The sequence below is a fragment of the Acanthopagrus latus genome, chromosome 14 (genome assembly GCF_904848185.1).
Source record: "Acanthopagrus latus isolate v.2019 chromosome 14, fAcaLat1.1, whole genome shotgun sequence".
NCBI lineage: Eukaryota > Metazoa > Chordata > Actinopteri > Spariformes > Sparidae > Acanthopagrus > Acanthopagrus latus.
Window position 1 is genome coordinate 5,831,142 of NC_051052.1, and position 26,051 is coordinate 5,857,192.

General features: G+C 43.3%; 2 protein-coding genes across 5 annotated transcripts in view; one reads left to right on the plus strand and one right to left on the minus strand.

The window, feature by feature from the left end:
* The window catches only part of zgc:162331 (uncharacterized protein LOC793007 homolog), a 35,413-nt gene extending 14,107 nt beyond the window's left edge, over positions 1 to 21,306 (minus strand). Inside the window, exons 1-4 of one of the 3 annotated variants that reach the window (XM_037121025.1) lie at positions 21,214 to 21,306; positions 20,372 to 20,626; positions 8,618 to 8,739; positions 4,539 to 5,079 (exon numbers count right to left, since the gene is read on the minus strand). In XM_037121025.1, coding sequence (XP_036976920.1) covers positions 4,539 to 4,812 — 274 coding nt within the window. In that variant the 5' untranslated portion in view covers positions 4,813 to 5,079; positions 8,618 to 8,739; positions 20,372 to 20,626; positions 21,214 to 21,306. The remainder of the gene's footprint in view (positions 1 to 4,538; positions 5,080 to 8,617; positions 8,740 to 20,371; positions 20,627 to 21,213) is intronic. The other 2 variants (XM_037121024.1, XM_037121023.1) reach the window with 2 other exon arrangements.
* The window catches only part of slc13a4 (solute carrier family 13 member 4), a 32,890-nt gene continuing 18,033 nt past the window's right edge, over positions 11,195 to 26,051 (plus strand). Inside the window, exons 1-2 of one of the 2 annotated variants that reach the window (XM_037121013.1) lie at positions 11,195 to 11,289; positions 14,241 to 14,341. Coding sequence is in view for 1 of the 2 variants with exons in the window: in XM_037121011.1 (XP_036976906.1) it covers positions 20,585 to 20,707 (123 nt within the window). In the remaining variant the exon portion in view is untranslated. Of the gene's footprint in view, positions 11,290 to 14,240; positions 14,342 to 20,584; positions 20,708 to 26,051 lie in introns of those variants that run through there. The other variant, XM_037121011.1, reaches the window with a different exon arrangement.

Sequence of the window (26,051 nt, forward strand, 5' to 3'; positions counted from 1 at the left end):
GCTTCAGCAGTGTTATTGATTTTACAACAGTAGACTCGGTAAGCGGATGAGAGGAAGGATGAGAATATTCAGACTATCTATTACTTTCTATTAGCTTAATTCATGGAAAATATAGGTCTGTTTGATTAATAACTATACAGTATGTCGACATATTGAATGAACTGTAACTCTTGGACACATTAACCCACAAATAATGTCTCATTGAACCTAAAGTCAGTTTGTCTAACGGCCTATCCCGAAATTAAACGGCCGTTGCTCTGGCATCACCAATTTACGTACGTTAATTACACATATAATTGGTAAGTTAGCGCAGAAACAGTTTTGTTGAAAATCTCTTAACATCCTGACAGCAGGCAACAAATAAAATGCTCTGAAGAAGTGGCTGTCACAGGCCTAAGCCTGTCCAGGTGTCTCAGCTGTACCTACATACCCGCCTGCCTCTATGTCTTCCACAAGGCCATTAGTAAGCAAGTTGCACAAGAATGGAAAATCGATTCCAGAACTAACAATATCCACGTTCTCTGTTTGCGTTCATTATGATAATGTTTGATGTTTTCTTACATGCGACTGAGGTCTTGGGTAATGCTCGGTGTATATGGGCCTGATGTTCTGCAGCTGGCCCAGTAGGACAGAACAGTAAATGCAGCGCCACATTCGTGACGGCTGTTTTGCCTGTGATCTCTTCTCTTTGAACGCCACCGTGCGTTCGTCTGTTTCGGAGGAGTGGAGGTAAGACTTCTTGTGTTTGGATACTTTAGCGCGCTTTTGCTGATTTCTACATTCTTAAACAACCCCAGCTACAACAGTCGTAACCAATGCATGCATTTCAACCCAAACCTGAGCAGTTTGGGCTCCTAAACCTAACCAAACCTAACCAAACGTTCAGTTCAGTTTACCTGACGCCTAGTTTGATTGAAATCAGTGTAAATTAGCACATTTGGAAGGTGAGGTGTTGGTGAAAGGTGAATCTGAGTTCACCTGATGGGAGCCACTGCTGTATAAACTCCTCCAGCTGTGTCTTCCCTTAAGTGGTTTTGATTTCGCTGCTTTACAAACTGTGTGTCCAGAAGCTCTGCACGTATAAACGCCCCCTATATTTAACAGGATTGGTTTTTTTTGCTCCGGGAGCTCAAACTAAAATGGCTAGTATACAATGCACAGTATTGCAGCTGTAATCCAGACCTGGAGGAGAGGAGAGAGTCAAATAGGCGTCAAAACCTGGTGGGGAAAAAAAAGTTAACAAAACGAATAGCTTTTATCTGTTAACGCTAGCCGGAATAAGTAGTTTACGCTGTTGTGCACACATACCGCACACACACACACACACACACACACACACACTTCGGTTTAGGGAAACGCCGATGTTAATCACACCTCCAGGATTTAGGCCTTTTTGGAAGCTCTCTCACATAAAAACAGCCCTGGCGTGGCGTAATTCATGCATGTGGCGCTACGTGGCGAGCCAGCTGATCACCTCTGTGTGCTTTTGTGTGCGCTTGTGTGCGCACGTGTTTGTGTGTGTGTGTGTGTGTGTGTTATTAAAGTATAAAGTGCTTATTCCTGCTCTGTCAGACACAGAGCCGCCGTTATGAAACGAGCAACTGTGTTGTTTATTCTCTAAACCTTTAAGAAGATTGGTGCCGTTTGGGCCGAGTGCGTCCGTTTCCAGTGTGCGCGCGAGTGAGTGTGTGAGTGTGTATCGGCGTGCGAGTGTGTATTATGAGTGTATTAGGCACGTGAGCGTTGCATTTTGTCATCCGCCGTAGGCTATTTATGCACGCACGTGAGCGAGAAGGGGGCGGGCGAGGGACATAAGAATAAATGATGAAAAATAAAAGAGAGGGAGACAGTGGAGGGACATAAAAGAAGAAATAGGAAGTGACAGACACTTAGAGGAAGTAAAAAATAGAAAAAAAAAACAAGGAGTGAGAAGCAAAGCGACAAAGGGAGAAAAGGCAATTAGTAGAAAAAGGGCCATGGATGAGAAAGAGAGAGAGAGAGAGAGAGAGAGAGAGAGAGAGACAGAGAGGAGCACAGGAAGGAGAGCGAGCGAGAGGGGAAATGGATGGAGGGAGTGGAGGAGAAGAGAGGGGCTCATGCTCCAGTGGAGAGGAAGTCATGCGAGCGGTGCTGCAGCTTTCTCTTCAGGCTGAGCTGCTGCAGCCCGGACATAACAAACCGTCTTTAACAGCATCACCTGCCACCTCACACACACACACACACACACACACACACACACACAGGCTCCATGTGCTCATTAACTCACACTTCGGTATTCCCAAACACAGAAAACACATTCCGACATGAATCCAATTACGCAGAAACACTCAGGTTTGTACTTCTGTACTTGTGTGGAGCCTTGACATGTTGATATAATACACAATACCACCTTCCCAGTAACTAAGGGTCATATCGATAGCATTTTATGCAGACTATTACGACTGTGAGTCAATCATTGTAAATGCTTGTCGGGTCCAACATGATTGTTTTGTTCATCTCTGCGTAAGAATTACACAGAAGCTTCTAACAAGGTTTGTGAGCCAATGGTATAACAGCGCTGGTATCAGGTGGTTCCCGTGTTTCGACAGTATCAGGAGTCTTAGCAGCTGCCAGTTTGAGGAAAAAATGTAAGACCGGCTGAGTTCTACAGTATCAACCCAGCATACTTTAATGCCCTAGCTATTGTTGGCAATTAGCCAGCGTTAGCAACATTTGCCAGTGCACAAAGTGGCAACCAATAGAGGAGGCAGATGGCCGCAGACGACAGCGGTGTTGTAACGTGAATGCATAAAGTGGCTAAATGTCATCAATGACGCCCTTTAAACCCTCGAACAACACCTTCCGCAAATGTTATCAACCCCATACAGACTACCAAAAAAACACATCATGTGGGTAAACCAACAAGAATTAGCCGTTTGACTCCTCTCCCATCGCCTGTATGTGACTTTGCCTCTCTTCTTTCCTGGCGTGTCACATTCAACATCACAAACGCGCCAGAAATCAGCATAAAGGCCGGTGTCAGTGTTACAGTGATAACTTTCTTATGTCTTTTACTGCCAAGTGAACAACGTTTGAGCGCTGCTGGAGTGGAGACGGACGGAAAAGGACTCACACGCCAATGTGCATCGTAGCGTCGCACCGCAAAAGGGGTGAAGGTGTGTCTATCCGGGTGTCGTCGTTCCATCACAGCTGATCAGTTGGGATTGGTTTAAGTTAAATGTTGCTTATTGATGTTCATTTTCCTCAGCTCTGGCAACCCGTTGGAATGTAGCGATCCCTCCAGCATCACTGCTCACAGCCCCGAACATGTGACCACGGCCGACCCGAGAACGACTGCTGATCGTACCCTTTCACACTCGAGACAAAAGCTCCGTGTTCGCGGGTGCTGATGGGTTTTCCGTCGCACTGTGAACGGGATTAACAGATGCACGAGGGGACACACACACACACACACACGCATGCATGCGCTCTGTCACACCATCAAACTTGCTTACAAGTTGACACGTGATTGGATTTTACTATCAATCGAAAGCGAAACAGAGTACACGCACGGCGGCATCACGCGTCTTCTTCAACGACTGAGCGCTCTGTCTCTTTCTCAGCAGGTTTTGAGGGGAAAGTTGTTTCTGGTTGTGTGAATTCTTGCGACGGCCTGCGGATAAAAGAAACAGAGCGGAAACTTTTGGAGCAAGCACGTCTACTCTTGGATGGGTGCTCGAGTGAGACCAACTTAGGTCCATTCTAAACACCGAATTCAAGGCAAGTGTTAGAAAAGGTTATATTTTAGTTAAGTACATACAGTACAATACATAAATATATATAAATGCTTTTTTCTGTGATTGGTGAGGGAACGGCTTGGTTTGTACTATCACGAAGGGTGCTTGCTGGCGTAGCAACACAATCTGATCCTGTTACAGAGTCAACAACATCTCCATCTAAATACCTGAATCCAATGGAGTAACGGAGTCGGCAGTTTTGGCACGACCAGTCAACCTGCTGCATTTGACCATAACGAGAACTGTTGCGGTGACAATTCAAGGTTTCCGAAGCCGAAGTTGACGTGTTTGAATAGAGCCAACAATCCGAAACCCAAAAAGATTCAGTTGACTGTCACAGACGGCTAAAACAACATGCAGATATTCTTATCTGAGGGGCTGAAACCAATTTACCTTTTGGTATTTTTGCTTGGAAATGAGTAAAACGATTAAACAATAGTCCAACTGATGATGATCCATCTATCAGTTGAATCACCGTGTAACGGGCCGATCGTATCAGCTCCAGTCACAGTTTCATTCTGTCTTCGAAGGGCAGTTTTCATCCTGTATCCAGAGTAAAGAACATGCACCAAACGCTCTTTTCGCTCTGACACGAGGTGCTGCAAAGGAAAAGTTGGATCCAAACTCTCATTGACTTCATGGCACGAAAGATTTCTTTCGGTGGTGATTTGTGGAACTTTTGCTCCAAACTGTCTGCACACAAGTCCAAATCATCGTCAAACCTCACACAGATAGGAAGGTATGACTGACAGACAGACTAACCTGTGTAGTTGCCGGTGGTGCTCTGAGTCGGCGCCTCGGTCACAGCCTCCGTCTGTGCCTCCGTCTGTGTCTCGGCTTCGGTCTGCAGGTCCGGCTGCAGCTGGATCACCGTGCCGGTCGAGTCCTCTGGCAGCGACGTGGCAGCCGTGCTCTGTGCGCCCTCGGGGCTCACAGTGGAGCCACGGGCCAGGACCAGAGCACAGAGCAGGGCGCACAGCAGCATCCAGAGGTGGGTGCCTGTGCACAGAGCGGTGGGTCCCACTTTCGGAGGCATGGGGTCAGGTAACGAGGGAGAAGACGACCTGGATGGGAAGGAAGAAGAAGGGATTCACAGCCTCATGGTGAGGGGCTGGGACTTGACCAGGGTCTCGGTACGAGATGGAAAGATCCTCTGGAGAAAACTTTTTTTCCCCTCTCCTCCTCTTTCTTTTCCTCTCCTCTGATCGGCTTTCTTCTTTTCCCTTCCCGTCTGTCCTCGCCTTCACTCCCTCGGCGGAGAGAGGACAACTCCGCCTGCGTGGCCACTCATGATGCCGCTGCGCTGCAAAGGGGTGCAACGGAGAAAGAGAGGAAGTGAGGGAGTGAGTGTGGCCGTGTATGCCTGTGTGTGTGTGTGTGTGAGAGTGTGTGTGTGTGCGTGTGTGTGAGAGTATACATTAGATCCAGCTGTAATCTGCTCTGCGCTCACTCGCTGCAGCCTCCTCTCCAGCCCTCTCCTCTCTGCTCATTCACTCCTGCTCTCTCTGCTCACTCGGTCTGCTGCTCTCTCTCTTTCTCTCTCTCTCTTTCTCTCTCTCTCTCTCCCTCTCTCTCTCCCTCTCTCTGATCTCCAGCTGGGCTAACTGAGCTCTTGCATAACAGTAACTCATTCGCTGAGCTGTGCTGAGCTGTAACTCATGCAGCCCTAAGTCCTGATATTCCTGGTTGCTGCTCTTCCCCTCTGCCCCTCTCACCATGTTTTGCTTTCAGTCCATTGACTGTATTGACGGCTGAGGGACTCGCTTAGGCTTTTGCCGGAACACCGTCCGCTCTGATCAATATCTGCTTTTGGGTGGCAATATTTGATTCAGCGTTGGTTGGTTTTGTTCCAGGTTTTTGCATGTCACGACCTTATGACTCTTGTGAAAGGGTTTATCTGAACCATGTTTTCCTAAACCTACCTTAGTGTTTTTGTTCTCTAAACCTAACTTTGTATTTTTGTTCCCTAAATCTAACTTAGTGTTTTTGTTCCCTAAACCTAACTTTGTATTTTTGTTCCCTAAATCTAACTTAGTGTTTTTGTTCTCTAAACCTAACTTTGTATTTTTGTTCCCTAAATCTAACTTAGTGTTTTTGTTCCCTAAACCTAACTTCATGTTTTTGTTCCCTAAACCTAACTTAGTGTTTTTGTTCCCTAAACCTAACTTCGTATTTTTGTTCTCTAAACCTAACTCAGTGCTGTTGCTCTCCAAACCTGAGTATGTTTGTTCCCCAAACCTAACTTGGTGTTTTTGTTCCCTAGACTTAACTTAGTGTGTTTTGTAAAACACGTTTTCTTGCCCTATGTCCTCATTATTGTGCAGTATTGCCTTGCTTCTTCTGTAGTACCTGACAATAAACTGATATAGAGAGAGCCAAGGCCTTGTGGCACCACCGCAGTGTGTTTGAGACCAAGGTTTGTACAAAGTGAAGCAATATGTAGATGCAGCAAAAGAGTTCAGGGTGACTAAGACGTGGAAAAAAAAGGAGCATTTCAGGTAAATTCAACCAAACTGTTTTGAATCTCTTGTGTTTGCATGGGGTGAAAAACAACACTTCGCAACCTGCCCACCTTCCTCCCTGGGCAGCAGAGTCTATGCACAATCCCTCATTTGCACTGTAACTTTTTGTGTGTGTGCGCCTGCATGCTTATCTGGCCGCGTACGTGTCACAGGTAGATACTCAGGTATAATCTGATGACCCTGATGGCTCTTGTTGATAGCTCTCTAGTCAGAAAGTCCATGCAAAGTCATGAATAATTGATGCGTCCCGGACCAAAAATAGTAGAAAGATGGAGAGATTAAAGAGAGGAGACAGAGGTGGAGGGCGACCGAAGAGTGAGAGAGGAGCGGGCGGAGTGAGCGATGACACGAGCGAGGGAGGAAAACAATCAGAGAGCGAGGGAGAGGCAGCAAGAGATTGGAAAAGAAAGACGGATGAAGTGGGATCCGGCGCTTTTAGCCGGAGAAAACTGCCTTCTATCAAATGTTCGGCCAGCAAATGGGGACGCGGTGGGCTCTGCTGCCGCAAACTACATTATTTACAGCCGCAGCTTTGCCAAAGTGGACACAGGAAGGTTCCCAAAGAACTGATCCAAGACTTTATTCCGAGCCATCAAATTACGGCTGCGCTGGGCGAGGTTTTTATGGGCGGAAACCACGCGCATCCTATCAGTGTAAATCAGAAAATGGGGCTCGAGCAGAGAAGGTGGCTTCAGGTGTCACCTTTTAATCGATGCGGGGAGATGAACTTGAAATGTCGGCGCGAAGTACAACACAGTGATGAGCTAGCATCTCAATTTAACACGCAATCCACCACCCGTCATGAAGAGGAGCTGTTGGCATGTGACACCCGGGTAGAAGAATGTAGAACATCTATTTTAATGCTGTGCTAACCGATGTTAAGTGACGGAATGTACCTTTACTTGAGTACTGCTCTTTTTTTCTGCACTTTCCTTTGGTATTTCCATTTTTGCTGCTTTATACTTGATCATCAGCGACAGCAGACAGAGTTAGCAACAAGCAAGAATGCTACTAAACAAGAACAATATCAAGATAGATAGACAGCAGAATATGCTGTTTACGTGACCTGTATACAAGTTTGAATATTTTCAGATTCAAATAACGGTGGAAAATGAGTGTGCATATAAACACACTGCGGTCTTTGTCTCTGAGCTACAGTGCGTGCCGAACTGCATCCCTCCATCATACAATGGTTTGATTGGTAATCCAGTTTTTAATCTGGTTTAACATGTGCAGTCTCTCAGCTGAGTTATTCTCAAATGTATCTGAAAGGATTCGATGTCTCTGATAAACCGCACGACATTAAACCCTTTTCACCTCAAGCAGCCGACATATCTCAGCCTGAAAATGATGCGCTTCAATTCTCCTCTGCTTTAAGTGATGTTTCATGTTTTTCCTTTTTTTTTTTAGAAATGAATCCCCGTCTATGCATTAATTTGACATTCACTGCTTCGACAGCGCGTACGTATTTATTATGGAAAAGCTGGAATGCAAAGGCGGCTGTTCTTTACTGCGGTTATGATGATGATGATGGTGATGATGATGATGATGATGTGACTCAATGAGGCACGGGTCAGTGTTATATTTCTTTTTATACGTTCACTATGTGTTGAGTCAGTCCCACATCAGATTATGTTGCATTTATCTGAAGTTTTCTTTTCGACGTTTCTCATTTTGGCCAATTACCAGTATTTACTGTACGGCATTCGTTAACATTAACAATTGATAATATAATGTTTTAACTTGCTACTCGCAGCATTTTTTTTTCTCATCAATAAAAGATTGCCACATTAATCATGCAACATATTATGTGTATAACCAGTGCAAACAAATGAGGCCGTCACTGAGCAGACGATCAGCCTCGACTCTGTGCACTGTGCTCAGTCGGAGCTCAAATCTGCTGAGTTGCCTCATGGCATGAAACAGGAGGAGGAGAGCCGAGGATCGAAACAGCGAGAGTCCAACACGCTGGAGGAGACACGGAGAGCGGCTGCTGCCGACAGATGTCCATCGCATGTTCACACTTATAAGGCAGCAGTGTTTTGCTCGCAGGACTTGTGAGAAGGATTTACGAGGATTAGGGAAGCAGCCGGGCAGATATGGACGGGACAGATGAAGCGTGTTGCTCTGCATTCTTTGTCAAAGCGGAGTGTGAAACTGAGGCTTTTTTTTTTTTTTTTTTTAATTCTTCATCCAACAAAGAGATCCCAGCAGGAGCATTGCACATGTGATGGCAAAGCCGCTGATGTTGGATCTGATAGTGTAACAACTTGCTGAGACACAAGAAAACAACTAAAACAAGAAAAAAAAAACCCAAACCTGCAGGAAGCCGGATTTTGTGTGAAGAAGCTTTGCTTCGCTGCTCTGCTCATGTGCAGCTCAGCCCCACCCTCAGTCAAACGGACACACAGAGCTGCAGCGCCTTACACATTGATGACAGACTGAGAGCAGAACACAGAGACATGCGATGTAACCTGATGTAAATTTTTATAGCATTCCTGACCTCACTCCTGCCCGCTATTATTGGCTGGGGGCGAGACACCCAGTGCCCAAAGGGTGACGCCAAGAAATATCCTGAAAAAACCCCAAAAACTAAGAAAATAAGACAGCACAAGCGGATTGCATAGTCTCAGTAGATGGACACCACCACACAATTCTAGTGGGTCATAAGTGATGATGGGGAGGAACTACCTCTGTTTTAGTCACACGTTTTCTTTTAGGGAAATCCTGCACAGTACAGCTTTAAGTTGTTCAGCTAATGTGTTTGCAAAAAGGTAATGATTTGCACATTGCAACAGACACAGAGCAACATCAGTATTCATTTGGAGTTCTGTGTCTGGCAAGCTACATAATGGATGTTTTTTAGCCGCGTTTTGGCTCCGCTGACTCCTAATTGGCCATATATGTGCGGAGTATAACGTGATGTGAAAAGTTGCCTATACAAGCCTGTGGACCATTTTTTAAATTTTTTTTATGCTATCCAAAGGATGTGACTTCACGTACGAGTCCCTCGTCTCAGCAGCAGTAGCTAACGTTAGTTTAGAGATGGAGCCTGCTGCCATAAACTAACAACCAGCACAAAGACGGCCCTTTAATGTGTAACTAAGCAGAGCTGGCTCTGTGTGTTCATCACTACAAAGGCCCTCATTAAATGAACACATGAAATATTGATTAGCGCCGCTTTAAAATACATTCAACCCAGATAACGCGTAACGGCTTTCAGAGCTCTGCTAACTCAAAGAGTTCAGATCCACACTTCCCTTTTTTTTTTTTTTTTAACTGCATCATCTAAAACCTGACGCCCGAACCACCTTCCCCTATTGAAGTCCCATTTTGTGGGTGTATTATATTTTTTTTCTTTTTTTCTTGCCATTAAAAACTTTGCAGCTAGTGCAGCTCTAATTAGTTTTAAATGCGATTCTTTGGGTGAACTTGCAGGGGTTGTTACTGCTGACGTATCAGCAGCAGCTTCTTCACAGTTTGGAGACGGCGCGAAGGGAAGAGAACTGCCTCTCCTTTCTCCTTTTCAGAAAATAAGAGAGGGAAAAAAAAGGCAAAGTCTAACAGCTCGGGGAACAATTAACAGCTAACGGTTTCGAGTTCTGATGTCTGGAAAAAAAAAAACAGAAAGCGCACAGTTGTTCTGATTTTGATGAATAATGAAGCTACATGCATGTGCGGTGAAGTTATTTGATGAGTCAGAAGTCTGTCTCTGTTCACACACACACACACACACACACACACACACACACACACACACACACACAGGCAGTGGCAATCTGCAGCTCTGTCACTATCAACCTAATCCCTAATGTGACATCTTAAGTACTGTTATATAATACAAAAACACAGCATACCGCAAGAACACAGACACACCCACACACACATCCACACACACATGCAACAGTCTATGCTGCGCTCACACACATGCATACATAATGTTTCTGTGGAACTGCACCTATATGCATTTGCATGTGTCATACAGTATGACGGTGTCTGCACTGTATAACCTACATAGTTTGCTCGTGCATGTGTCTTTGTTTATTGTGTGTGTGTGTGTGTGTGTGTGAAGCTGGTCATTGGCGCTACGTATAGAGGAGCAGGGTCACTCAGGAGAGAGGGGCCCCCCCGCTAACGAGATGCTAACGAAAGGACAGGACGGCCCCTCTTCCCGGCGCTCCAAGTAAAATAAAGCAGATCCGGAAAAATTCTCATGAGGGCCTGGTGAATAATGAGGCCACGGAAAAGCTATAATTCTGTCTATTCCACTGACACTTTGATTATATTTTAGTAAAAGGACTTCAGCAGTTGTTCCAAACCGTTTGGGAAATCCTAGCTGGGAGTGGAACAGCGGAGTAGTTTTTTTTTTTTAATTTCTTTTTTTATTTTATTTGCCAAAAGTTATCTGTACTTTTATATTTGTAGCTACTGCAAACACAACACAGCTGCAAACACAACACATGTCCAGTTGTGCTTTGCAGTTGGACCGATACATTGATTCTGGTTTGCAGTGTACTTCATAGAACACATGAATGTGGCATAACGGTGTTAGAAATCACCGCAATCCAAGAAAATCTAACTGTTTTACGCATTTTTGGAAAGAAAGACAGGAAGCTTGATCCCTCTGAACTGAACACGTAATGAAAAGCATGATGTTAAAAGTATTTCTTAAAGGCAGTGTTAACATTCTGCTACTTTAGGCTGCGGCAGCCAGGGGTTTGTGTTGTATGTGCTTGATGTTTCTTTTCCTGCCTCCCCCTCTTTTCCTTCACTTGTGCTTCCCAGTGTGTGTGTGTGTGTGTGTGTGTGTGTGCAGAAAGAGGACAGCTGACAGTCATCAGCTCATCACCTCCTGCTATATAACCCTGGTCTCTCACACCACTCTAGTGCCAGATTGTTCTGTCATGTTCGATTCCCCCGGCGTCTCTCTGCCCAGGCGGCAGTCTCGCCTGTGCTTTTTTGGAACCTCCCACTACAAACATAGTAATTTTGTAAGTAAAATCACTGTTTGGACTGCACTTCTGTCTCCGATCTCTGCATATGGGTCAAACTAAAACTAAGCCTTAAAAAACAGCCAATAAACTAGTGGTGTCAAACTGATCCAGTAAAGGGCCATGTGGATCAGCCAACCAAGCAAGAACACACCTGATTTGGATCAGGTGTGTTCTTGCTTGGTTGGAATGAAAACCTCCAGCCACATGGCCCTTTACTGGATCAGTTTGACACCACTGCACTAAACCCTACGCTGATTAAAGGGGCACAATGTAGTTTTGGAGAGGAAATTCAAACCTTAAAAACTGACAATATCAATGAGGTGATTAAACAGATTTTAACTTAAAAATATTTATTTTTTCTCTAAGTGAATAGACAAGCTGTTCTCTGAGGTAAATAAGGTCCCCAGAACTGTTTGAAGCTGGAAAGGTGGCAGGGTCCGCCACATAAAAACAGAGTAAGAGGGTATGAAATTGTGTTGTCCTTTTAAGGTCAGTTTATTTATTTATATTGTTTAGAAATAATTGATATTTAAAAAAAAAAAAAAAAAAAGTCAGTGAAGATCTTTCTCTTCTCATTAAAATGTCTCCTCCAAAACTCAGAAGAGCACCTTTAAAGCTGCACCAGATGATGTAAAAGAGGTAGTGTCTTTCAGCTCATTGTTTTTGGTTTTATTACCCATACATGATATAGCTCTGATAAGCTAACTATATACTTGCCCAGACGCAAACAGCTGACCAGAAACAAAGCTAAAAAGAGAGTACGTGTGGCCTTAAATTCACTGAGGGCCCTGAAAGTCGACTCTAAATGATTGATAGTGTCGACCACATCAACTCACCTGGTCTGCCAGCTCTTAGTGAAACTGGTGGACGCAGGCCTTTGTGAAGGGAACTGCGCGTCCATTCTGAATACAGAGCAGGATTCAATAAGTAACAAATGTCTGTCCTCGCAGCTTGTCTCTACGGATCCTTCTCATTATGCGAACGCGTCTCGGCGAGGACGTGAGAGAGAGAGAGAGAGAGAGATCACCCACCGGTGTTTACTCAATGCAAGCTCCTCTAAAAGCCTCTCACCGAGTGCATTTAAAGGACACTGGAGATCGTCCACGAGGACAATGTGGGGAACGAAGACGCTACCTGCCTCTGTGTCTGACCCTTGGACTTAACTCTCTCCCTTTTTGATGCATTTGCATGTTCAAACTCCTTGTGACGCTAAAGCTTTTGCAACTTCCCCGTTAAATCCCTGAACTGATCACATCTGCCTGTTGTGTTTGGCCTCGCGGTCCCATGAAATTGATGCCATCTCCCTCCATGGTCATGTTAGCCCCTGCTGGTACATCACAAGTCTATCACACGCTCTGATGTATAATTAAATCACACACAAAACAACTGGTGGAACTGATCGAAAAGGAGGACCAGTGTGCAAGTGTTGGTTGGCTTTTAAAATTCCGGTTCAGTCTAGTTCAAGGTAATCGGGGGGGAAACGAATGTTGTTTCCGAGCGCGCCTTCGTGACTTATTTCATACTGCACGCTCAGCCTTTTGTCGTGTTTTTTTATTTTCAGGCTAAATCTCTTTCAGGGCTTCCAGCCGGGCCTTCTTTCTTCTCCGGAACTCCGCTCATAACTCTCGCGTCCACAACATCGTCACAGCGAGCGGTAAAGGGCTCTCAGGGTCTCACTGCGGCGCGGTGGTGGGTACTGTCGATCGAGGGGTCTCCACTGATTGGATTCATGTTTCTCTGTTGAGCGCCGTGAAGTTAAGTCTTGCTATTCCGATTCCACGACCACGTTTTCGACCCCCGGGAGGAGCGACGCAGAGGTCACACAACAAGAGGAAGGGGATGTTAGAGGGCAGGGGGTCAGGGCTCGTGGGTGGCTGGTTCAAATCCCTGAAGCAGCTGGCGAGTAATCCTTCACAAGAAAACCGCTGCCCGTCTTTAAGCGCTCCCTGAGGTGTCTTGTTCGTTACATCCGTGAGGAGAGTCACGTGCCTCGCGGATAATTATGCGTTTGTTTGTAGGGGAAGCTGAGAATTGAAGTGCCGCCTAAAAATGGCGCTCTTCCATCACCGAAGTTAAGTGTGAAGGATGAAATAAGATGAAGTTATTGATCTCCATGAGGAAACTGGGTCATCACAGCGGCGGGGGGGGGAAAAAAACAGGAGGGAAAAGAAAAATCTGGATGCAGAGAACAGAAAACAGCAGTTTAAGGTCTCTGCTTCCACGCCGCCAGTCCTCCGGTTCCCCACACGTGCAAGATTACGGCTCAAATCTGCAGACAGAAGCAGTGAACTGCATGTAAATCTGTTCTCTAAGGATTTAAGGGAAGGTCCGAGCTTTGGGCGACTCCCTGCAGCTTTGGTGTTAATTTGGGAGGTGGCAGATTAGGAACAAACAGTCGGACAGATAAACGTGCAGCGGCACTGCTCGAGGCCCGCCAGGAGACGTCAGGAACTCCCGGAGCTCGTCTGATCTTCCCTCCGATCGACGCTGCGGGGACCTGGCTGCAGCAACAGTCAGTAATGAAGTGGTCAGTGGGCATCGTTCTGAGAAAAGGTCAATGAGAGGGCAGCAGCATGTGTACACCCAGGTCTTTTAGATACCATCTCCAGTTTTAGATGCCGAAAGTGGGAAAAAGTGGATTTACAAAGCATAAACTGATAAAAATAGAAGACAAAACCCACATTCAGAATACCCGGCAAAAACTAGACCTGAAGAGGATGAAAAAATGTATAAAGTACAACCCGTCCTGCTTCTGTGAGGGCTGAATGTCAAAAGATTAAAAGTTCTCCTGAAACTGGCGAGCGGCCGACTTCTGTGGATTTAGATTTGTTTCCCAATCTGAACTGTGTGTGTGTGTGTGTGTTTGTCTCATGCGTTTTGGATGCGGTTCCTAATCTGAGTTCAAGGTTCGCTGCAATCTGGCATCACGTTCTCTATTTACATTTCAGGTCTTTCACTAAGCTGTAATCCAGAGGGAAACAGCTTCCTCCTCTCCGTCAGCAGCACCAGAGACGACCAGCACAGTGGTAAAAACATCTAAATTCAAGAGGTTATAAATGATTATTTTTTTTTTAATATATATATATATATATATATATATATATATATATATATATATATATATATATATATATATATATATATATATATATATATATATATATATATAGTTATTTATAAAGAGTTTTAACTCAAATGGTAATGTAAATCTAAATGTCATTAAAATGAAATAATTCATTTTGAATGGTAATTTTCATATACTTGTTTTGGCATTTGTCTATAGCTATATTGAAATTAAAATAGAAAAGCTGTTCCACATTAAATTGCCAGTGACTTAACCTGCTCTGCAGCAAACAACATTCAAATGTCATAAGCAAAACAGCGCCCCCCAGTGTATTTCATTTGCACACACCTGTCGCTCTTTTGGGGACAATATGAAAATTAGAAATGCAATTTTATAACAGTTTTAAGATGACAGTGGTCAGGGAGTTTTATATTAAACTTTAAGCTGCTCCGACGTAGCTTAAATTCGACTTTGAAAATTTAAATCAGTAGAAAGTAAAATAAACAACGGGGTATAATCCTTTATTTGTGTAAGCATTAAAAATATATGTTTTTATTTTTCAACAGTCTGCGACAGCTCATCTAGTCTATTGCATTTACACTGAAGTAGGAAGTTTTCTTTCAATTTCGACAAAAATGTGGTAGTGGAAGAAATTCACATGCAATGAGCAAAACCCCAGCTCAACTGCATTTGCATTTTAAAGATTTTTTTATTTTTTTATTTCAGTTGTATTCATTTTCTTTCAATCACTCATTCCATATACAATCATAGGAATTAAAATTGGCCTATTTTAGCACATCAGGATGCTTCTTTGGGGACAATTTGAAAATGAATATGTTAAAATGTAAATAAGTATTAATTTAATAATGTCCCCATTGGGCTTCCATTTAAAACTAAAGTAAAATAATGGCACTAAAAGCATCATGTGGTCTGCCAATGAAGGCAGTTTAACTTTTTTCAAACTCTGCTCTTTCCCTCATGATAAACCTGGTATATATAAAACTACAGCTCATACATTCATGAAATTTAAATGAATATTCTTTCAGTCCATTGCAGTGAGAAGACTCATGGCTCCATGAATCAAAGCTTGTTCAGGATTTACATTTTTGATGTGATGTACCAAGCAGTCATCTCAGCTTTAACTCAGACACTGAGGCCTGCAGCACCATCTTGTGGTGATTAGATGACATTGCAACTTGATCTTAGCTCCTCTTCATTTGAGCACCTTTACTCACACATATTAGGTTTTTTTTTTTGTTCCTTAAACACTCTTGTGCTTCCTGACAAACCCCTCTTTCAAATCACCATGAGTACAACATGTTTCTTTAACATTACCATGGAGGGAGAGGAAAACAAGCCGGTGGCTCATGAAGAGCATTCAGCACCACTGCAGACTGGACAGCTCCACGTCAGGCCGAACAGATAGCAGCTCACAGTATAGTGTATACATGTTTATAACGGGCGAGCGCAGGTGGACTATAGCAGAGTGGATTTACAGTGATTGTGAGATATTGTGCGAAGATAGAGGGTGATTGGGTTGGAGGCTGAACGCATCATGAGGCTGTCAAAAAACATCGACGACCTGAGCAGCAGCCTCAGAACGATGTTAGCACTACAGACCTAGGATAACAAAACTGCTGTGTTTGGATGAAAAAGTACTTACCATTACAAAATATAAAATCCTACTGTGGCCTTTTAAAGACTCTGTGGTTACTGGTCTTCTGTTGGACTGTAACATTCATGCATCTTATTTAATGTTACTGAGACTGTTATCTATTTGTTCAATATCTATTCTTAAACTCAGTCTCTTGTCTATGAAATGTCTGTGCATTTTATTGACATGTGAAGGCTTAACGTGGGGTCCATCTGAGCGAGTGAGTAGTACAATAAAAAATGAAAAAGTAAAAGAACAGCAAACAAACATAATGAATGAATGTTATGGATGCTAAGCACACTCTGCCAAACATCAGTCTATAACAGTATAGTCTAGTATAAGTGTATTTTTAAAACTTCTGGTCTGTTTTGGCTTCTGTCCTAAGGCGAATACTCCCAAAACTGTAAATTCAACATTCTTATTATTGTTGTTAAATATATCATGATAATTATCGACATTGATCAGTATAAAAAAAAATCGCGATAACACTATTGGCCATATCGCCCAGCCCTGGTAACTGCACGAATTTAACACATTAAAGTGTGTTTACAAGTCCTGGTGAGTACTACTGATCAAAAAGTAGTATAAAGCCTTCTGTGGCTCCAGAGAAAGCTGCACATAACCTGGCACATTTCCTCCTGTGATGTCACCCAGAGTTGCATTTTGGGTAATGTAGGCACCAGGTTTTGAAACGCGGTCCACTGGTCTAGCATGCACTCTCAGACACTGGCTGCGTTACTTATTAGTTTAACACACTGATGCATTTTTAACTACCTGTTGTCCTGTACGGTTGTCTGCCATCTACCTTTTATGCACCTCTGTTTTGTGCCTTTTGACACATTTGCTTGCCTGCTTGCAGTTTCTTATCATTTTCAGCACCTTTTTTTTCCATTTTATTTGTAGTCTGTCACGTTTTACGTACTCATCCTGTAGATAGATATAATAAGGTACTTTCTACAATATATATGAAAAAAAAAACAATAAAATGCTTTAGTAGCTTTAAAATACAAGGTTTGAGTGGATATGTGTAGTATTAACAGTAATAATAACTTAAGAGGATTATTTGAGTGTATTGGAGTCTGATGGCAGCAGGAAGGAACGACTTCCTGTGCCGTTCCTTTCTGCAGCGTCTGGCTTGTCCAGAGTTCTGTGGAGGGGGTGAGAGGCATTGTCCACGGCTGCCAGCAGTTCTGCCAGCATCCTGTCCTCCGCCACCTCCTCCAGGGTGACGAGCTTAGAGCCGACAACAGGCCCTGCCTCCTTGATGAGTTTGTTCAGCGGCGCTCCCCAAGGCTCTCAAAAGCACTTTAATGTGGGGTTCAAGTGTTTGCCGACACTTTTGTGCCTACACTCAGAGCAGCATTAGCATTTAGTCCTCGTCACATCACTGGCTTCATGGCAAAGATGAGTCCAATATTCCCTCTTCTTTAAGCTCTGTTTTTGGCGTCCAGCTCTGCTGAGGGAAGTGGCCGGCTCTCTCCGTCTCTCAGTACGCCACCATTTGGAGCTCTGCTTGTGTGAGGTGTGAAACCATTGACAAAGTTTCACATGGTGTTAGACCAAAAGAGGTTTAGAGAGAATTAGCTGAGAGCGTTTGGGTTATGTAAGTTCAAAGGTCCAATTGAAGAGGACACACACACACACACACACACACACACACACACACACACACACACACACACACACACACACAAAACACACACCAAGGCAAACTTAATTGGTGAAGCTGGCGGACCAATCAGGAACCGCTGGTGGTAAAATAACGTGTGTGTGATTTAAGCAACATTTCTGCAAGAAGTAATACATTTGGTGCGTTCACTTGTCACTGTAATTTGTTTTAAATGTCACCTCCTCTTCTCCACGCTCACACATTGAGCGGATAATCCCCTGAAATTGCTTTTACCGGGCAGCCAGGGTTTTTTTTTGTTTGTTGAACGAGAAGCTAAGAATTAATCCTCATTACACAATGGAGGAAAAGCTGTTGGGTCGTTTGGTGCGTTTAAATACTGCTTACGGTATGTGTGAGCTTTTTGCCGTCGCAGGGCCCTGCACATGGCTTTTACATACACCGCTGTCATGTAACACTCGATGTGTTCGAGGTGCAGTCAGTGATCATAAGGAAGACGGCAACCCCGTATGAAAAAGGGCAGATCACCTGTTGAATCGTGGGGAGGGTGATGGCATCAAAAAGGCAGAAAAAACCCCAACTGATTTTCACCCGGGCAGAGCAGGCACCTGTCCTGGGGGGGGGTCTGGGAAGTGGCCCTGAAGTGAACTTTGAACACATCATATCCGACGATGTGCTTACATTTTAAAAGAAGCTTACATTAAGGATGCTTAAGCAGATCCTGAGAGCTGTAACTAACACACCCATGATCTATAAATCTCAAATCAACTTAAACTGATTTCTCCTTTTATATAATGCAAGCACTAATGAGGGGTTTAGCCAGGAATAGCAGTGGGCCAAAGGACAAAATCAAACTGTTTGAGAGACGAGATCACAGTGATGGTAGAAGAGACTGAAACCAGGCACCATGCAATGTTTGGTGCCGAAAGACGGCGGACAAACAAAGCCAAACACACAAGCTGGGAGTGTGTCGCCGATGCACATTGCTCATAAAGCTCGTACAGATTTTGCCACAGGTTGGTCACATGTGTCCCAAACTGCAATGCCCCAACATAACCAGCCTTACTGTCAAGTATCAAACTTTGCTTGGCGATAAAAAAATAGAGATAGAGACAGATAACTACTTACACATGGTTTTCTGCTAAAGCTAAACTCACGATCAAAACGGATCGTAAGCATGCTTTACAAACATGCCCTCAATACATTGTGACATCACTGCTGACATCATTGTGACAGGTGCTCAAATGAACAGGTACTTTGAACAGTACCCAGTTGTGATGCTAGTTTTGATGTCATGGCATTAGACTGATTCACAATGTAGCAGCTCAGAAAACACGTGCTTTTCTATGGCAACAACAACAACAACAACAGTAGTTTAATCCAACCGTATCTGAATCAGGCCACTGTTAATTCTGTGCTATATCTCGTAGTACAACCACAAATGGCTCGTCTGTGAGTCGTCGTTTTTTTATTTTTTATTTTTATTTTTATTTTTTTGCCAAACGCGCGTTACATAAACTGCTTGAACTCTATTAGCCCTCACTTACTGATGGTAAGTTGCATCCATCGTCTTGTTTTATAAATCATAACCATTACATGTGGATTAATTAAAACAAAGAAATAAGGATGAATTATATTGAAAACACACAGGCATGCATTTCCTCTGAGATTCCATTGAACAATATGTCGAACCTCATTGTTAACCCCGGCTCTAGGGGCTTCCCTCGCCCTGGTGAATACGCAATATCAATTCAAAACACACACACACACACACACACACACACACACACACACACACACACACAAAATATGGCTTTGTATAAAAAAGATATTTATGTTAACAGAGGCTCTCCTCCATTAGGCTCCTGTCTTTAGAGATGCACCTGCTGCACTGACTCTGTAAATCCTCTAGAGGGCACTGTAAGGCCACAGAGGTCAGAGGCTCCAGCTTGGGTCTATTCGTTTCACTGTAAAGAATTCCTGTCTGGGATTACATGATTTTAAAATTGTATAATAAAAAAAAAAAAAAAAAAAAAAATATATATATATATATATATATATATATATATATATATATATATATATATATATATATATATATATATATATATATATATATATATATATATTCAAGTAAAGCATTAATTAATGATATGGATAACACAGGTCACACTCAGGCCTTCACACTAAAACACTTCATAGCCTAATGTATAATCAACATGGCCTTCTTTATCTGCTATAGTATTATTATTTCTTACTTTTCATCTATTAAAGTATTCTCTATCCGTGTAGTCCTCCTCTTAGATGATTCCATTTTGTCCTTTATCTGGCATCACAGCCACAGAGCTCCATTATTTTGCCTGCAGAGACAGTTTTTGCTGCAAAAGCCTACGCACGCGCGCACGCACACACACACACACACACACACACACACACACACACACACACACACACACACACACACACACACACACACACACACACACGAACTTGTGCAAACTTTACTTATCCCTGATTGGCCGACACACGGCCAAAGAGGGTGGGCCAAAGTCTTGATCAATTAGCATACCTATCCAGGCTGATAAAAGTGCCTGCAGCCTCACCTGACGCTGCACACAGCATCAGACCCGCAGAGGAGGAGGAAAAGGGGGGACTCCGGGTGAGGTGCATGGCACGAGAGTCAAACACGGCGGAGGTTGAGTCCAGACTTGAAAAGGAAAGTTCAGGCACTCACCTCACGGAGACGCACACAGGTCCGCTCACCGGCCGCGGTCTGTGCGTAAAAGCGCACAGCCAAGAGAGAACTGTGCGCGCTCCCAGGACACCGCTTCCCTCCTTCTCCTTCCCACGGCGGGCGGTGGTTTGAGACTCTCACCTCCCCCACCCGGACTCTCACACCCGGTTCTGCTGAGTTGTTGCCGGTCCGACCCAGATCCCCGGGTCACCCATGAGGCTAGAGGCCGCAGCCAGGATGGATCTGTTCAGGAAGCTGTGGAAGGCGAGGAAGCTGATCGTTGTGGTGTTCATCCCGCTGTCCCTGCTTCCCCTACCGCTCATCCACCCCACCAGCGTGAGTACAAGCTAAACTGAATGCTTTTTCGTAATCATATGTAGAGAAACAGAAAGGTAACGACCAACAGAAAGTCGGGTTTTTCAAAATAAGAGCACATTACACATTTATGGTGGAATTAAAGGGATATTACGGATAAAATTGACAAAATAAACTTGTCAAACTACTTGTCACTGTAGGGGACATGTGTGTCTATGATTATAATAGTATTGAATAGTATCAAATAGTATGTTAAAAAGCCAGTAGATCATTGAGTTCTATAGAATAACATTAGGAGCTCTATAAGAACATTATAAAGGATTAATGTACCAGTGTGTACAAGGAAAGGCTTTCAAAGCACGTAAAAACTGCAGCTTCCTGCAGTAGTTTGACGGATACATCGCCAAAAACTGCAACTTACATTAAAATAACATACATGTTGCTGATGATAATGTTATGTTTTTTTATTCAAAAGTAATTTTTCATTCATTTTTTTCAATAAATATATCAATAAACCATTTAAATACCTTGTAAACATCAGACACAGCGGTAAAAAAAAAACTTTCAGATGATCTGTTGAAGGTCCTCCTGGTTGCTGCTAACAGCTGGAGTGCCCTGATGGGATTTGGGTGTGTTTTGTGTGTGTGTGTGTGTGTGTGTGTGTGTGTGTGTGTGTGAGAGAGAGAAAGAGAGAGAGAGCAAGATCGAGAATCAATCAAAAGGCACACTGTCCTCTGTTGATGAATGCCTGCCCTGAGCCGTCCCGATCATCAGCTGAGCTGTGTGTGTGCAGAGGAGATGTCGCGACATGTTGATGAGATGGAGATCAGCGAGAGAAGAGGGAGCAGCTTGACGCACATTCAGGCTCACGCTCAGTTTAATTGTTTGCCTCGAGAGCTGCTGTAAAGTGGGAGAAATCTGTCTTATTGTGCCTCAGAGCTGCTCGTGTCTGGAGAGTTCCTCAGACGTGAAATTGCTTTGGAAACAACCGGATTATCTCAGTGTGCACAAATCCTCACAAGATTTCACCGGTTGAATAAACTACTTCGCTGCCTTGAAGACTAAGTGACATTAACATGAAGTTTTTGTTGCGGGGCGATACTGGGTGATAATGTGCAGAAATGTCAGAAGTGTAGGGCTGCAACTGACGGTTAGATTGTTGAATCTACTGATTGTCGTCCCGATAAATCGATTGTTTAGTCCGTAAAATGCGGAAAAAAAGATCAGAGCAATTTTCCAGAGCCAACAATTATGTCTTCAGACTGCGTCTTTTGTCCAACCAACCGTCCAAAAAATGTCCTCACATTTAAGAAGCTGAAATCAGCAAATGTTTGACAATTGCTGATTCTTTTTCTTTTGATCGACCGATCGATTAAGAAACTAATCGTTGCAGCTCTACGGATGGGGTTGGAATTGTTTGATGCCAAAAACGTGCCGTCTTGTCCATCATCAGATTTCCTCTAGTAGCAAGCTCCTTCTAAATCTTTCTGTCTCTAGATTAAATGTGGCGGTTTGGTAAGGGTGTCTGTTGTGCGAGTTGTTCGAGGATTTTGGAATTAAGAAACAGGATCACCGTGAAGCTCAGACGTGTTGTTTGTCTGGCTAAGTGGCAGGTGCGGGCTGAAATTCCCTCACTTGTCAACTTGCTTCATGCCAGATGAAATGATTTGCTGTGAGAAGTACTTACTGCTGTGTCATAGCCTAAGAAACATTTGAATGGGATTGCGGCAGGTTATCCGGCTCCAGCTGAAAACCCAAATACCAGCAATGAAATGTTCCTCAGAATGTATATTTCAGTAGTCCGTGGTCGAAAAAGGGTCCAGCACTAGTTTGTTTGTTTTATTTTGAAAAATGTCGTAGTTGCTAAATATGTTTGTTTTTTTTTTTATATTTTTTATTGCAGGGTATTCATTTTTAATAGAAACTCATGCATAGAAATTCATTTTTAATAGAAACTCATGCATAGAAATTCATTTTTAATAGAAACTCATGCATAGAAATTCAAACAATGTAATGCTAATTCAAGGGCACGAAATGGAGCAAAGTCTGAATTCATGTCTCACACACCAAGATTCTTTTCAGTCATAAGATAGGATTGACTTAAAATAATATCACGATTTATTTGAGGCCATATCGCAATATATTGAGCTTCATGTTTTGAAATCTCCTCAAAGGCATGTCATAAACGTTAGGATATTTTTTGACCAAATACCTCAATGCTGTTGGGGATGACTATTGCTACTGTCACAAAATAGTGGGTAAATGAAAGGATTACCATAGGTAATCTCTTTACTGTAATGCAGCCTTTAAAACCAGGAAAAGACAACACTTATGCCATATTGTGATATTACAATATCCAAAAACAGTAAAGTCTCATATCAAGATAGTGTTTTAATATCAATATATTGCCCGGTTCGAAGCTGAATTAAACTGTGTGAACACTCACCACTGTAAAAGGATATAAAAGCATACAGATATTCATCATATCATGTACTTAATTTTATGTTCCCACGAGCGCATACTGTTTTTGATCAACACTTAAAGTTCCGCGTAACACACAACACTTGACTGAAGTCTTTGAATACAGCTGTGTTTTTGTCGTAGCCGATGTTCTAGTCAATAATAGTGCGGTCACGTGTTCCTGAACACACCATTAATACTTGCTAAATTAGGTATTTGCCAAACAGCCACCATCTCAGACAAAACCAGCAGCGACAGGTGTGTCGACGTGTTATGAAGGAGGTCCTGCGTGTCACGGTTAATTGTGTTTTCTTGTAACTTCATTGATATTCAGAGGAACCGTTCTGTGCTCACAAGCTGTCCGTCAGCCAATCACGTGGTGGCCCAGGAGCCTTGCTGTTATGTCAGGACCGGCGGATGTTTGGCACGAGTAGGTGGCGCAGGATGAGGCCAAGAAGGAACAAAAGAACAAAAACTTCACTACAGAGAAAAAGAAAGAAACAATCCGAGCAATTAAGTTACATAATCAGCCCACCGCCACGCTGGATTTTGGCCCCCACGTGGCTTCCTTACGACACCAGGGACCCCAGGCTGTGTCAAGAATGTGGCAGGGGTTCGGAGCAAAGTGTGTGTGTGTGTGTGTGTGTGTGTATGCGTGTGTGTGTGTTTGGAGTGGTACTGTGTCCAGCTGCAGCGGGACAGAACATCTGCTGGATGCAGTCAGGCCGGGTCAGACAGACTAAACAGAAATTCAAAAGGCGATGGCAGTTACGCAGAGTGCTAATCAGAGTCTGTTGATTCCCCTGACTTTCCATTTGAGGTTGAAATTTGTAGTTTCGAGTAAAATGGCTCCACCATCATTGATTAGATTGCTATGAAATTTGGCACAGCCATTCATGTTCCCCTGGGGATGAAGTGTGATCATTTTGATGCTCAGGTCAAGGTCTAGATTTGTATGTATCCAATAATTTGGCTTATAATCAAGTAACAGCCTCTATTGCACTTTGTGTTTAATGCTTTAACTGAGATGGTGAACACTGTAAACACTATAATACCTAGGGTGACCATGATTTAGCAAACCTACCTAGTGCACCCTTGAACACCAAGGATTCCATGAATTCAGGATTTTAGTTGACACTTTATGAAGGATGGATTAAGCCTCCTGGAGACAGCTAACTGATAGCATACCGATCACTACTTATGATGCTTGCCTATGACTTTTAAGCTAGCAACAGCCTTGTTAATGGCTAACAGATAAAGGCACATCAAGACACATCAGGGTAACATTCAGACATATGGTGAAAACGTGTAGAATGTTTGTGTTGTGTCCTCTTTTCATTTTCTATGTTGGCTTTTATATATCTGTATGTCCGTGTGTTGGTATAAAACACATTGTGTGTGTGTGTGTGTTTGCATTTGTGTGTCTGTGTGCTCTCTGTGTAATCTCTCAGGTTAAAAGCTTGTTTAACCTCTGTTGAGTGGTGCAGCGAACGCAGGATCCAGCTGTGACTTAATCTGCCTTCCTTAAACCACTGTGTTCATTCTATATACCGATCATCTCCTACGCTGTCCACAGATAAATGGGAGTTAATGAGATAATCAATGGGCCTCTCTTACATGTTAGGACAGATGCTGGCCGGTCGGCTGTAGAACTGTCAGGGTTCAAGAAAAGGTCCCTCTCTTCTGACTGGTGTTTTTGTTTTCATGGGGGTATATCAGCCCCTGATGTAGACACAGAAAACCCTGAAACCAAATCAGAGAGGAACACTGAGGAGGCTGTATGCTCTGTGCTACATCTTGTCCACTTGTTTGGCTCTGGGCTCTGCTCTGTGTGTATGTTTGTGAAGCCCCTCCCTCAGTCAAACCGACACGGACCAGCAGCTTTTAATACATCCATTATAAGCAGAGAGCATTATTTATCATGCTATCTTCTGACCATAATGTACGGCCCCTCGCCCATCAGAATTCTTGTTCCGGTTTCCCCTTCTTCGGCGTATAGAGTTTTTTTTTTTTTTTTCTTTCGCAATACAATATAATACGTACTCATACAGAAACATCTCACCTCAGGCACTCCAGCGTCACATTCTTCTGCAGCCTCTGAAAATCAAGTAAACTTTCTCCTAAATAGAGAAAAATCATGTCAGTAAATCTGCAGGTAGGGTAACAAAAAAACAAAAAAAAAAACAAAAAAAAAAAAATCAAAACCCCACACTGGAAGCTCAGTCCTGAATGTACATTCTTAAAAGGAGCTGCTGCAAACTCTCAAAGAAGTTTATTTACATTTGAAATCAATTCGATTGTGTCACCACACTGTATTACTGCTGGTCGCTGGTCACCACACAACCTCAAATCTGGTCTGACCTCAGAGCAAACACCGGCTCTCTTCCACTAGAATTACCGGCGTGTATTGACGTCTGCTCCGTGACACGTCTCCGTACAAAGCCTGGTTATCACGGACGTTGCATCAGCCACTTAAGTGATTCCTGCCTCTCTGCTTACCCAGCACTTTGGCTTCAACTTGCAAAACTAGCACAAATAAAAAAAAAGACGCTCGGGTGAACGATTTTCGAAGATCTGATTGAAGCCGCAGTCCCTGTGTGACTGCTATCTTCTGATAAGCTGTGACCAGGAGTCAATGATGAGGGGCTGAAATGCTGAATCAGACCATTTCTGGTGTGTTTATTTAGTCATCTACATTTGTCCTTTTTTTAATCGGTCCATTTGTTTCGTTTCGGTTCCCTTATGTCACCTCTCTTTCCTTTTTTTTTTAAATTTTTTTTTTTTGATTATTGTCAGTGTGAATGGCAGATCAGCAGTCAGACACTTAATCTTGTTATCAGACTCCCTGATTACCTCATGTTTCCTGAGTGCTTAGACAGACATGCTGATTAAAACAACTCTTAAT